The sequence below is a fragment of the Haemaphysalis longicornis genome, unplaced genomic scaffold, assembly GCF_048455015.1.
Source record: "Haemaphysalis longicornis isolate Haplotype H1 unplaced genomic scaffold, Haemaphysalis longicornis Haplotype H1 scaffold_1, whole genome shotgun sequence".
NCBI classification, from domain to species: Eukaryota; Metazoa; Arthropoda; class Arachnida; order Ixodida; family Ixodidae; genus Haemaphysalis; species Haemaphysalis longicornis.
This window is the reverse complement of record NW_027526203.1, coordinates 247,306,915-247,320,767: the sequence shown is the minus strand read 5'-3', so window position 1 is coordinate 247,320,767 and position 13,853 is coordinate 247,306,915. Positions and strand designations below refer to the sequence as shown.

Sequence of the window (13,853 nt, the reverse complement as noted above, 5' to 3'; positions counted from 1 at the left end):
AGAACACAGTCGCCCAGATAGCCGAATTGGTAAGGCATTCGAGATCTAATCGAAAGGCGTGGGTTCGGTCCCCACTCTGGCAGGTGTTTTTCTTTCTTTCTTTCTTTCTCAAGTATTAATAAAATAAAAGATACGTCACTAAGGGTAAAAAATTGTCTAACCATTCCCCTATGCCTTCTTTGGCATTGTAGACTGCCGGCATTTCTTTCTGTATTTCCTAACGAGCCCCTCATTTCCAAACCTTATTATCGTGCAAAAGCTTAGCGAGGGCCTCGGTTCTGGCAGCCTTGATGCCAAGGTAGCATAAGAGGGTTCCCCGCCAGTTGACCCGCCCATGACAGGCTGTAGACGTTTGAGTCTCGCCCCGGGGGTTGAAAAGAAGGTCCCCTTCTCCCCGTGTAGTCTGAGTGGCGCTGGCTACCACCCTCGAGCGTCAGATACAGTTGTGTTAAATATAAATACCCCAGAAAGCAAAGGAGAACACAGTCGCCCAGATAGCCGAATTGGTAAGGCGTTCGAGATCTAATCGAAAGGCGTGGGTTCGGTCCCCACTCTGGGCGCGTGTTTTTCTTTCTTTCTTTATTTCTCACGTATTAATAAAAAAAAAGTAACGTCACTAAGGGTAAAAAATTGTCTAACCATTCCCCTATGCCTTCTTTGGCATTGTAGACTGCCGGCATTTCTTTCTGTATTTCCTAACGTGCCCTTCATTTCCAAACCTTATTATCGTGCAAAAGCTTAGCGAGGGCCTCGGTTCTGGCAGCCTTGATGCCAAGGTAGCATAAGAGGGTTCCCCGCCAGTTGACCCGCTCATGACAGGCTGTAGACGTTTGAGTCACGCCCCGGGGGTTGAAAAGAAGGTCCCCTTCTACCCGTGTAGTTTGAGTGGCGCTGGCTACCGCCCTCGAGCGTCAGATACAGTTGTGGTAAATATAAATACCCCAGAAAGCGAAGGAGAACACAGTCGCCCAGATAGCCGAATTGGTAAGGCATTCGAGATCTAATCGAAAGGCGTGGGTTCGGTCCCCACTCTGGGCGCGTGTTTTTATTTCATCCTTTTTCTTTCTCACGTATTAATAAAAAAAAGTAACGTCACTAAGGGTAAAAAATTGGCTAACCATTCCCCTATGCCTTCTTTGGCATTGTAGACTGCCGGCATTTCTTTCTGTATTTCCTAACGAGCCCCTCATTTCCAAACCTTATTATCGTGCAAAAGCTTAGCGAGAGCCTCGGTTCTGGCAGCCTTGATGCCAAGGTAGCATAAGAGGGTTCCCCGCCAGTTGACCCGCTCATGACAGGCTGTAGACGTTTGAGTCACGCCCCGGGGGTTGAAAAGAAGGTCCCCTTCTCCCCGTGTAGTCTGAGTGGCGCTGGCTACCGCCCTCGAGCGTCAGATACAGTTGTGGTAAATATAAATACCCCAGAAAGCGAAGGAGAACACAGTCGCCCAGATAGCCGAATTGGTAAGGCATTCGAGATCTAATCGAAAGGCGTGGGTTCGGTCCCCACTCTGGGCGCGTGTTTTTCTTTCTTTCTTTCTTTCTCACGTATTAATAAAAAAAAAAGTAACGTCACTAAGGGTAAAAAATTGTCTAACCATTCCCCTATGCCTTCTTTGGCATTGTAGACTGCCGGCATTTCTTTCTGTATTTACTAACGAGCCCCTCATTTCCAAACCTTATTATCGTGCAAAAGCTTAGCGAGGGCCTCGGTTCTGGCAGCCTTGATGCCAAGGTAGTATAAGAGGGTTACCCGCCAGTTGACCCGCTCATGACAGGCTGTAGACGTTTGAGTCACGCCCCGGGGGTTGAAAAGAAGGTCCCCTTCTCCCCGTGTAGTCTGAGTGGCGCTGGCTACCGCCCTCGAGCGTCAGATACAGTTGTGGTAAATATAAATTCCCCAGAAAGCGAAGGAGAACACAGTCGCCCAGATAGCCGAATTGGTAAGGCATTCGAGATCTAATCGAAAGGCGTGGGTTCGGTCCCCACTCTGGGCGCGTGTTTTTCTTTCTTTCTTTCTTTCTCACGTATTAATAAAAAAAAAGTAACGTCACTAAGGGTAAAAAATTGTCTAACCATTCCCCTATGCCTTCTTTGGCATTGTAGACTGCCGGCATTTCTTTCTGTATTTCCTAACGAGCCCCTCATTTCCAAACCTTATTATCGTGCCAAAGCTTAGCGAGGGCCTCGGTTCTGGAAGCCTTGATGCCAAGGTAGCATAAGAGGGTTCCCCGCCAGTTGACCCGCTCATGACAGGCTGTAGACGTTTGAGTCACGCCCCGGGGGTTGAAAAGAAGGTCCCCTTCTCCCCGTGTAGTCTGAGTGGCGCGGGCTACCGCCCTCGAGCGTCAGATACAGTTGTGGTAAATATAAATACCCCAGAAAGCAAAGGAGAACACAGTCGCCCAGATAGCCGAATTGGTAAGGCGTTCGAGATCTAATCGAAAGGCGTGGGTTCGGTCCCCACTCTGGGCGCGTGTTTTTCTTTCTTTCTTTATTTCTCACGTATTAATAAAAAAAAAGTAACGTCACTAAGGGTAAAAAAATTGTCTAACCATTCCCCTATGCCTTCTTTGGCATTGTAGACTGCCGGCATTTCTTTCTGTATTTCCTAACGAGCCCTTCATTTCCAAACCTTATTATCGTGCAAAAGCTTAGCCAGGGCCTCGGTTCTGGCAGCCTTGATGCCAAGGTAGTATAAGAGGGTTACCCGCCAGTTGACCCGCTCATGACAGGCTGTAGACGTTTGAGTCACGCCCCGGGGGTTGAAAAGAAGGTCCCCTTCTCCCCGTGTAGTCTGAGTGGCGCTGGCTACCGCCCTCGAGCGTCAGATACAGTTGTGGTAAATATAAATTCCCCAGAAAGCGAAGGAGAACACAGTCGCCCAGATAGCCGAATTGGTAAGGCATTCGAGATCTAATCGAAAGGCGTGGGTTCGGTCCCCACTCTGGGCGCGTGTTTTTCTTTCTTTCTTTCTTTCTCACGTATTAATAAAAAAAAAGTAACGTCACTAAGGGTAAAAAATTGTCTAACCATTCCCCTATGCCTTCTTTGGCATTGTAGACTGCCGGCATTTCTTTCTGTATTTCCTAACGAGCCCCTCATTTCCAAACCTTATTATCGTGCCAAAGCTTAGCGAGGGCCTCGGTTCTGGAAGCCTTGATGCCAAGGTAGCATAAGAGGGTTCCCCGCCAGTTGACCCGCTCATGACAGGCTGTAGACGTTTGAGTCACGCCCCGGGGGTTGAAAAGAAGGTCCCCTTCTCCCCGTGTAGTCTGAGTGGCGCGGGCTACCGCCCTCGAGCGTCAGATACAGTTGTGGTAAATATAAATACCCCAGAAAGCAAAGGAGAACACAGTCGCCCAGATAGCCGAATTGGTAAGGCGTTCGAGATCTAATCGAAAGGCGTGGGTTCGGTCCCCACTCTGGGCGCGTGTTTTTCTTTCTTTCTTTATTTCTCACGTATTAATAAAAAAAAAGTAACGTCACTAAGGGTAAAAAATTGTCTAACCATTCCCCTATGCCTTCTTTGGCATTGTAGACTGCCGGCATTTCTTTCTGTATTTCCTAACGAGCCCCTCATTTCCAAACCTTATTATCGTGCCAAAGCTTAGCGAGGGCCTCGGTTCTGGAAGCCTTGATGCCAAGGTAGCATAAGAGGGTTCCCCGCCAGTTGACCCGCTCATGACAGGCTGTAGACGTTTGAGTCACGCCCCGGGGGTTGAAAAGAAGGTCCCCTTCTCCCCGTGTAGTCTGAGTGGCGCGGGCTACCGCCCTCGAGCGTCAGATACAGTTGTGGTAAATATAAATACCCCAGAAAGCAAAGGAGAACACAGTCGCCCAGATAGCCGAATTGGTAAGGCGTTCGAGATCTAATCGAAAGGCGTGGGTTCGGTCCCCACTCTGGGCGCGTGTTTTTCTTTCTTTCTTTATTTCTCACGTATTAATAAAAAAAAAGTAACGTCACTAAGGGTAAAAAAATTGTCTAACCATTCCCCTATGCCTTCTTTGGCATTGTAGACTGCCGGCATTTCTTTCTGTATTTCCTAACGAGCCCTTCATTTCCAAACCTTATTATCGTGCAAAAGCTTAGCCAGGGCCTCGGTTCTGGCAGCCTTGATGCCAAGGTAGTATAAGAGGGTTACCCGCCAGTTGACCCGCTCATGACAGGCTGTAGACGTTTGAGTCACGCCCCGGGGGTTGAAAAGAAGGTCCCCTTCTCCCCGTGTAGTCTGAGTGGCGCTGGCTACCGCCCTCGAGCGTCAGATACAGTTGTGGTAAATATAAATTCCCCAGAAAGCGAAGGAGAACACAGTCGCCCAGATAGCCGAATTGGTAAGGCATTCGAGATCTAATCGAAAGGCGTGGGTTCGGTCCCCACTCTGGGCGCGTGTTTTTCTTTCTTTCTTTCTTTCTCACGTATTAATAAAAAAAAAGTAACGTCACTAAGGGTAAAAAATTGTCTAACCATTCCCCTATGCCTTCTTTGGCATTGTAGACTGCCGGCATTTCTTTCTGTATTTCCTAACGAGCCCCTCATTTCCAAACCTTATTATCGTGCCAAAGCTTAGCGAGGGCCTCGGTTCTGGAAGCCTTGATGCCAAGGTAGCATAAGAGGGTTCCCCGCCAGTTGACCCGCTCATGACAGGCTGTAGACGTTTGAGTCACGCCCCGGGGGTTGAAAAGAAGGTCCCCTTCTCCCCGTGTAGTCTGAGTGGCGCGGGCTACCGCCCTCGAGCGTCAGATACAGTTGTGGTAAATATAAATACCCCAGAAAGCAAAGGAGAACACAGTCGCCCAGATAGCCGAATTGGTAAGGCGTTCGAGATCTAATCGAAAGGCGTGGGTTCGGTCCCCACTCTGGGCGCGTGTTTTTCTTTCTTTCTTTATTTCTCACGTATTAATAAAAAAAAAGTAACGTCACTAAGGGTAAAAAATTGTCTAACCATTCCCCTATGCCTTCTTTGGCATTGTAGACTGCCGGCATTTCTTTCTGTATTTCCTAACGAGCCCTTCATTTCCAAACCTTATTATCGTGCAAAAGCTTAGCCAGGGCCTCGGTTCTGGCAGCCTTGATGCCAAGGTAGCATAAGAGGGTTCCCCGCCAGTTGACCCGCTCATGACAGGCTGTAGACGTTTGAGTCACGCCCCGGGGGTTGAAAAGAAGGTCCCCTTCTACCCGTGTAGTTTGAGTGGCGCTGGCTACCGCCCTCGAGCGTCAGATACAGTTGTGGTAAATATAAATACCCCAGAAAGCGAAGGAGAACACAGTCGCCCAGATAGCCGAATTGGTAAGGCATTCGAGATCTAATCGAAAGGCGTGGGTTCGGTCCCCACTCTGGGCGCGTGTTTTTATTTCATCCTTTTTCTTTCTCACGTATTAATAAAAAAAAGTAACGTCACTAAGGGTAAAAAATTGGCTAACCATTCCCCTATGCCTTCTTTGGCATTTTAGACTGCCGGCATTTCTTTCTGTATTTCCTAACGAGCCCCTCATTTCCAAACCTTATTATCGTGCAAAAGCTTAGCGAGAGCCTCGGTTCTGGCAGCCTTGATGCCAAGGTAGCATAAGAGGGTTCCCCGCCAGTTGACCCGCTCATGACAGGCTGTAGACGTTTGAGTCACGCCCCGGGGGTTGAAAAGAAGGTCCCCTTCTCCCCGTGTAGTCTGAGTGGCGCTGGCTACCACCCTCGAGCGTCAGATACAGTTGTGGTAAATATAAATACCCCAGAAAGCGAAGGAGAACACAGTCGCCCAGATAGCCGAATTGGTAAGGCATTCGAGATCTAATCGAAAGGCGTGGGTTCGGTCCCCACTCTGGGCGCGTGTTTTTCTTTCTTTCTTTCTTTCTCACGTATTAATAAAAAAAAAGTAACGTCACTAAGGGTAAAAAATTGTCTAACCATTCCCCTATGCCTTCTTTGGCATTGTAGACTGCCGGCATTTCTTTCTGTATTTCCTAACGAGCCCCTCATTTCCAAACCTTATTATCGTGCAAAAGCTTAGCGAGGGCCTCGGTTCTGGCAGCCTTGATGCCAAGGTAGCATAAGAGGGTTCCCCGCCAGTTGACCCGCTCATGACAGGCTGTAGACGTTTGAGTCACGCCCCGGGGGTTGAAAAGAAGGTCCCCTTCTCCCAGTGTAGTCTGAGTGGCGCTGGCTACCACCCTCGAGCGTCAGATACAGTTGTGGTAAATATAAATACCCCAGAAAGCGAAGGAGAACACAGTCGCCCAGATAGCCGAATTGGTAAGGCATTCGAGATCCAATCGAAAGGCGTGGGTTCGGTCCCCACTCTGGGCGCGTGTTTTTCTTTCTTTCTTTCTTTCTCACGTATTAATAAACAAAAAAGTAACGTCACTAAGGGTAAAAAATTGTCTAACCATTCCCCTATGCCTTCTTTGGCATTGTAGACTGCCGGCATTTCTTTCTGTATTTCCTAACGAGCCCCTCATTTCCAAACCTTATTATCGTGCAAAAGCTTAGCGAGGGCCTCGGTTCTGGAAGCCTTGATGCCAAGGTAGCATAAGAGGGTTCCCCGCCAGTTGACCCGCTCATGACAGGCTGTAGACGTTTGAGTCACGCCCCGGGGGTTGAAAAGAAGGTCCCCTTCTCCCCGTGTAGTCTGAGTGGCGCTGGCTACCGCCCTCGAGCGTCAGATACAGTTGTGGTAAATATAAATACCCCAGAAAGCGAAGGAGAACACAGTCGCCCAGATAGCCGAATTGGTAAGGCATTCGAGATCCAATCGAAAGGCGTGGGTTCGGTCCCCACTCTGGGCGCGTGTTTTTCTTTCTTTCTTTCTTTCTCACGTATTAATAAAAAAAAGTAACGTCACTAAGGGTAAAAAATTGTCTAACCATTCCCCTATGCCTTCTTTGGCATTGTAGACTGCCGGCATTTCTTTCTGTATTTCCTAACGAGCCCCTCATTTCCAAAACTTATTATCGTGCAAAAGCTTAGCGAGGGCCTCGGTTCTGGCAGCCTTGATGCCAAGGTAGCATAAGAGGGTTCCCCGCCAGTTAACCCGCTCATGACAGGCTGTAGACGTTTGAGTCACGCCCCGGGGGTTGAAAAGAAGGTCCCCTTCTCCCCGTGTAGTCTGAGTGGCGCTGGCTACCGCCCTCGAGCGTCAGATACAGTTGTGGTAAATATAAATACCCCAGAAAGCGAAGGAGAACACAGTCGCCCAGATAGCCGAATTGGTAAGGCATTCGAGATCTAATCGAAAGGCGTGGGTTCGGTCCCCACTCTGGCAGGTGTTTTTCTTTCTTTCTTTCTTTCTCAAGTATTAATAAAATAAAAGATACGTCACTAAGGGTAAAAAATTGTCTAACCATTCCCCTATGCCTTCTTTGGCATTGTAGACTGCCGGCATTTCTTTCTGTATTTCCTAACGAGCCCCTCATTTCCAAAACTTATTATCGTGCAAAAGCTTAGCGAGGGCCTGGGTTCTGGCAGCCTTGATGCCAAGGTAGCATAAGTTGGTTACCCGCCAGTTAACCCGCTCATGACAGGCTGTAGACGTTTGAGTCACGCCCCGAGGGTTGAAAAGAAGGTCCCCTTCTCCCCGTGTAGTCTGAGTGGCGCTGGCTACCGCCCTCGAGCGTCAGATACAGTTGTGGTAAATATAAATACCCCAGAAAGCGAAGGAGAACACAGTCGCTCAGATAGCCGAATTGGTAAGGCATTCGAGATCTAATCGAAAGGCGTGGGTTTGGTCCCCACTCTGGGCGCGTGTTTTTCTTTCTTTCTCACGTATTAATAATAAAAAAGTAACGTCACTAAGGGTAAAAAATTGTCTAACCATTCCCCTATGCCTTCTTTGGCATTGTAGACTGCCGGCATTTCTTTCTGTATTTCCTAACGAGCCCCTCATTTCCAAACCTTATTATCGTGCAAAAGCTTAGCGAGGGCCTCGGTTCTGGCAGCCTTGATGCCAAGGTAGCATAAGAGGGTTCCCCGCCAGTTGACCCGCTCATGACAGGCTGTAGACGTTTGAGTCACGCCCCGGGGGTTGAAAAGAAGGTCCCCTTCTCCCCGTGTAGTCTGAGTGGCGCTGGCTACCACCCTCGAGCGTCAGATACAGTTGTTGTGTTGTGTTGTGTTTTATGGCGCATAAGCAACTAAGGCTATCATGCGCCAAACAAAAGGTTTTGTGTTTTTTGTGGATAATAACCGATTGCTTTATCTTGTTATAGCTTGTTTAGAAGTGTAGCTTCTTTTAAAAAGCTAAAGACAGAGGGAAGTTTGACAACAGCATTCTCTCCTAGAAGTAGGCTGGGGTGAAATGGAATTTGCTCGCTGTAGAACAGCCTAAAATGTTTTTTCCTCAAGGCCTCGAATTTCGTACATGAGAATAAGATGTGATTTACTGTAAGTTCCTGGTCACAATCTTCACATCTCGGTTTGTCTTGTTTCATAAGAAGAAAGTTATGTGTAAGATGTGTGTGTCCAATGCGGAGACGGCATAAAATCACTTCTTTGAGGCGTTCTTCATGTCTGCTTGATTCCCACTCTTCTATCGTGGGTTTAACCAGGTGGAGTTTGTTGTCGATTTCCTTATCCCATGAGGACTGCCAAGTTTCCCTCAGTTTGCTCTGTATAAATTTCATGCAGTCGCTGTGAGGAATCTGTACTGTCTCTATTGTTCCGTTACCCGCCTGTGCGGCACATACGTCGGCTCTCTCATTTCCTTTGATTCCCACATGGCTAGGGACCCAGCACAACTTAATTTCCTGTCCTTGTGTTGTGATTGTTACCAAATTGTGTATTATTTCTCCTACTAGAGGTTGAGCTGCATTTTTGTATTGCACTGCTGTGACTGCGCTGAGAGAGTCTGTATATATAATACTGCGTTTAATTTTATTCCTCATTATCCTTTCTACCGCCACAGCAATGGCATAACATTCAGCTGTGTAAACCGAAGCGCACCGGGGTAGCCTGATCACCTTTTCCCATTTCCCTTGCACTACTGCACTCCCAACATAGCATGATGTTTTGGAACCGTCTGTGTAAAATGAGGTGTAGTCTTTGTATTTTTCGTTTAGTGCCAAAAATTCCTGCAAAATATGTTCTTGCGGTGTCTGCTTTTTTTGAAGGCGTGTTAGTGTGAAGTCACATGTTGTAGGAAAACTATACCAAGGGGGTAGTTGGTTCTGTCTATGGGAAATTTGAGGTAATGTGTGCAGCGTAGTGAATTCTTGGCATCTCTCTTCAAACCGAAGAAGCAATGGTCTGATAGCTTGGGGTTTATTATTGAACAGTGTTCTAGATGGGCATTTTGTAACTATGGGGTAACACAGATGTTTCGGCAGTGAACGGATCTTTAGTACGTATGAGCATGTGAGCATTGTTCTTCTATATGTGAGTGGTGGTTCATTTGTTTCTACGTAGAGGCTGTTTATTGGGGATGTCCTATACGCCCCAGACGAGAGACGTAAACCTAAATTGTGAACGGGATCCAATCGTTTCAAGTAGGACTGTCTCGCGGAGCCATAAACAATGCTACCATAGTCTAGGCAGGAGCGAACAACGGAGCGATAAACTTGTAGAAGGCATGATCTGTCGGAACCCCAGTGTTTCCGTGACAGAACCTTAAGTATATTTAGAGCTCGCGAAGCTTTCTTTTTAAGCATATTGATGTGGGGCAGAAAAGTGAGTTTTTTGTCGAACATTATGCCTAGAAATTTGTGTTCGTTTTGTATGGGTAAGTCGGTTTCCTTGAGGTGTAGGGTCGGATTGGTCTGTAAGCCTCTTTTGAGAGAGAAGAGAATAGCCACTGTTTTGCGTGCTGAAAACTGGAAACCATTTCTGTCTGCCCATGTTGTCAGTTTGTTTATAGTCAACTGTACTTGTCTCTCGCATGTTGCTACATTGGAAGATGTACAAGCAATTTGAAGATCATCAACATAGACAGAGTACATAATCGACTTTGGAATTATTTTGCATATGGAGTTCATTTTTACAACGAACAGTGTTATGCTTAGAATACACCCTTGAGGGACCCCGTTCTCCTGTACAAATGTTCTCGAGAGGGTTGAGCCCAGGCGTACTTGAAATGAACGGTTTGCCATGAAGTCATTCAGGCAATTCAACATTCTTCCACGGATGCCTAACTCTACTAAATCCCGCATTATTCCAAACCTCCACGTAGTGTCATAAGCCTTCTCCAGATCAAAAAAGACAGCAAGACAGTGTTGTTTGTGTATGAATGCTTCTCGTACGGTATTTTCGAGGCGGACAAGATGATCAGTTGTTGAGCACGCCTTTTTAAACCCGCACTGGTGAATGTCAAGAAGTTCGTCTGATTGTAGTACAAAACTTAGCCTGGTATTCACGACAAGTTCAAAAGTTTTGGCTAGACAGCTCGTGAGGGCTATTGGTCTATAACTACTTGGGGAGGTTGGCGGCTTTCCGGGTTTGAGTAAAGCTACAATGAATGCTTTTTTCCAGGCTACCGGCATCCTTCCCGATACCCAAACTTTATTAAAAAACTTCAGAAGTACTTCTACAGAAGGACCCGAAAGATGTGCGAGCATTTCATAATGTATATCATCTGGGCCGGGTGCAGTCTGCTTACCGGCCGATAGAGCTCTCTTCAATTCTTGGAGCGTTATTAAACTATTATAAGGTTCGTTTATACCACCGTGTGTTGGAAGTTTTTGTTTCTCTACAGTGTGTTTGTATTTTAAAAATGCTTCTGCATAATGCACAGAACTGGAGACGCTGGAGAAATGTTCACCCAGTATATCCGCCTGCTCTTCTAGGCTACTTTGTACACCAGGTGCTGTTAGAAGAGGAACTGTAAAAGGGGAGTACGTGCCATTGAGTTTCCGAACTTGCTCCCACATTTTTTTTGATGTGACTGAGCTGTTTATAGACGAGACGTAATTTTTCCATGAATCTTTCTCGGCATTCCGCCGAATGTATCGGGCTTTAGCTCGTTTCCTTTTAAACTCTAATAACTTTTCTTGCGTTGGATATCTTCGGAAGACTCCCCATGCTTTGTTTTGCTGCTTTTTGGCTTCCTTACACTCTTGTGTCCACCATACTTTGTTGTTTTGTCTCACCATTCCCGAGGACTGTGGAATAGCTAACCGTGCAGCCTTAAGGATGCAAGATGTAAACCTTTCATTCAATTCGTCGATGCTCAGTGTGTCCGAAAAAACTTGGTCTAAAGTAGCTTCGGAAGTAAAAAGACCCCAGTCGGCAAACTGAAGTTTCCACCTGCGTGGTTTTGTCGGGATAATGGTTGGTGATGATGATGTTACGCTAATGATTACAGGTAGATGATCGCTCCCGTATGGGTTATCAATGACATCCCACTTAATATCGCTAAAAACACTCGGTGAACTAAAGGATAAATCTATGCAGCTCATTTTCCCTGAGCTTGGAGAGCAGTATGTAGGTTTGCCGGTGTTTAAAAGACAAACATTATTGGATAAAATAAAATCCTCTAAAATCTGCCCCCTTGCGTCAGTTTTTTCGCTCCCCAAAAAAGAAGAGTGGGCATTAAAATCGCCAACTATTAAAAAAGGCTCCGGTAGTTGGTTTACCAAGTCTTCAAAATCTTGCAGTGTTACTGTGAGGTGTGGTTCAATGTACACGCAGCACACTGTAATTGTTTTAAATGCAAGCAGGGTGACCGCCACTGCTTCTAGCCTAGTTTTAAGTTTGTCTTCTCGAGTTGCTATGCCATTTTTGACAATTATTGCCACTCCGCCCGAGAGCCTACTCGCCTGCTCTCGGTCGCAGCGAAAGACCTGGTAACCTTTGAGTATATTATGGTGTTTAGGACCTAAGTTTGTTTCCTGAACACAAACGGCTACAGGAGAGTGTGTGGCGAAGATGTCTTTGATGTCATTTAAATTATTTAAAAGTCCTCTGCAATTCCAGTGGACAATGAATGCCATGCTGCTTTTTTTGGTGGGGTGAAAACTAGGTTTTCGGTCCTGTGATTCGGGGCTTGTTTCTCTTTATGTTGTCTAGGGAGTTCCGCCGCCCATCCGACGTAGAGGGCGCAGAACCTCCTTCAGATGTGTCCATCGTCTCTTCGGAGACGCTGGAGGTTCGTGCAGAACGCACGTGTGTCGAACTGTTTGACCTCACCGTGTGGGGTGAGGCCTTGGAGACTGCCGAACCAGGGGTCCGTGCAGCCCGCTTTGGAGGTGGTGGCGCAGCGCTAGCTGCTTCCACCGGGGGCGCGGGGTGCCTTGCTGGAACCTCACTCTGTGTGGCTTCAGCAAGCGCCGAAGACCGCTGTGATGCTGCGCCCTGTTGCACCACAACGGAGTAGGGTCGCGTATGCGCCGAGGAGAGTCGCCTCCGTGCTTCGCGAAATGTCAGGTTCTCTGTTACTTTGAGTGTTATTATCTCTTTTTCTTTTTTCCATGCAGGGCAAACACGTGAGTACGCTGCGTGGTTGCCCTCACAGTTTACACAAAGATATGTTTGGGCTTGACAGTTTTCAGGAGGGTGTTCATGAGAGGCACATTTCGCACATGTCTGTTGGCCCCGGCAGTTCAATGAGCCGTGGCCATAGCGTTGGCATTTGTAGCATCGCCGTGGGTTGGGGATGTAGGGTCGAAGTTTCATTTTGGTATAGCCCACCTCCACAGATTCTGGGAGGATGCTTGATGCAAAGGTGAGGACGATATGCCTTGTCTGAATTTCTTTGTTTTCTCTTTTGATTTTGATACGGTAGACATTTGTCACATTTTGTTCCTTCAGACCTTCTAGAAGCTCTTCCTCGGACACATACTTTAGGTCGTCATCTGAGATGACTCCGCGGACTGTATTTAGTGATCGGTGCTCACTGACAGTTACAGGAATTTCTCCGAAAGAAGTTAACGCTGAGAGCTTGTCGAGCTGATGTTTGTAAAGTACTTCGAGTAGAAGGTCTCCATTTGCAAGCTTCTTGATCTTATAGCCTTCCCCAATGGTGGCAGTTAGGGTCTTTGCGACTAGAAATGGCGATACAAGTCGGGCAGTCTTCTCTTCGTCACTGCTGTGTATTACGTGGAAGCGTGGAAAGTTGGCAACGTTCTTCGTGAAAAACTGAGCGGTTGCATCGGTGCCTCCTCTTTTACGAGAGGGATCAGATGGGCGAAAAAAGGAAGCCATAAATTGAAAAAACTGTTCGGCCATGGTGCCAGCCACCCACCATGGAGCCCAACAAGGGGACGGGACATGAACTCGTGACCAAGTCATGCCTACGCCAGCTGTACACCGCGACTATAACCAAATATGGCTGAACACAGGGTTGTCCGCCACACAAGGTTAACCCTAGCCGCCAGGAAAAAAGGAAACTGAGAAAGAACGAGACGACAGGAAAGTTGTTAGAGAGAAGATAGGAAAGTCAAAGGTTGAAGGGGAGGACAGGAAAAGGCGACTGCCGATTCCCCCCGGGCGGGTCAGACCGGAGGTGCCGTCTACGAGAAGCGGAGGCCAAAGTGGTGTGTTGCCTTCGCCAAGGGGCCTTAAAGGTCCAAGCACTCGGCGTCGGCTCAACCACCAGGACCCTCTTTTCCCCGGTCACGGCGCTGCCACGTACGGCTAGACGTGGGTGCTCGGGGTCCGTGGTGTCGCACAGTACACGCAAACATCTGCTTTAGCAGATGCCCCCTGCGGGGAGATACAGTTGTGGTAAATATAAATACCCCAGAAAGCGAAGGAGAACACAGTCGCCCAGATAGCCGAATTGGTAAGGCATTCGAGATCTAATCGAAAGGCGTGGGTTCGGTCCCCACTCTGGGCGCGTGTTTTTCTTTCTTTCTTTCTTTCTCACGTATTAATAAAAAAAAAGTAACGTCACTCAGGGTAAAAAATTGTCTAACCATTCCCCTATGCCTTC

The 13,853-nt window shown here is 47.5% G+C and overlaps 2 protein-coding genes and 7 non-coding genes across 10 annotated transcripts in view; 8 read left to right on the top strand and 1 right to left on the bottom strand.

Annotated features, from left to right (window-relative positions):
• The window catches only part of LOC144143603 (argininosuccinate synthase-like), a 200,824-nt gene that overhangs the window by 77,281 nt on the left and 109,690 nt on the right, over positions 1-13,853 (top strand). The gene's annotated exons all lie outside the window — the stretch shown is intronic.
• On the top strand, positions 489-560 carry Trnar-ucu (transfer RNA arginine (anticodon UCU)). Its single transcript has one exon. It is a non-coding gene; the product is annotated as a tRNA-Arg (tRNA).
• Positions 2,403-2,474, top strand: Trnar-ucu (transfer RNA arginine (anticodon UCU)). The gene has a single exon. It is a non-coding gene; the product is annotated as a tRNA-Arg (tRNA).
• On the top strand, positions 3,360-3,431 carry Trnar-ucu (transfer RNA arginine (anticodon UCU)). The gene has a single exon. It is a non-coding gene; the product is annotated as a tRNA-Arg (tRNA).
• Trnar-ucu (transfer RNA arginine (anticodon UCU)) lies at positions 3,838-3,909 on the top strand. Its single transcript has one exon. It is a non-coding gene; the product is annotated as a tRNA-Arg (tRNA).
• Positions 4,795-4,866, top strand: Trnar-ucu (transfer RNA arginine (anticodon UCU)). Its single transcript has one exon. It is a non-coding gene; the product is annotated as a tRNA-Arg (tRNA).
• Positions 6,230-6,301, top strand: Trnag-ucc (transfer RNA glycine (anticodon UCC)). The gene has a single exon. It is a non-coding gene; the product is annotated as a tRNA-Gly (tRNA).
• On the top strand, positions 6,709-6,780 carry Trnag-ucc (transfer RNA glycine (anticodon UCC)). The gene has a single exon. It is a non-coding gene; the product is annotated as a tRNA-Gly (tRNA).
• On the bottom strand, positions 9,989-13,621 carry LOC144143598 (uncharacterized). Its single transcript, XM_077675421.1, has one exon. The coding sequence runs from the start codon at positions 13,208-13,210 to the stop codon at positions 11,939-11,941; it is 1,272 nt and encodes a 423-aa protein (XP_077531547.1). The 5' UTR covers positions 13,211-13,621; the 3' UTR covers positions 9,989-11,938.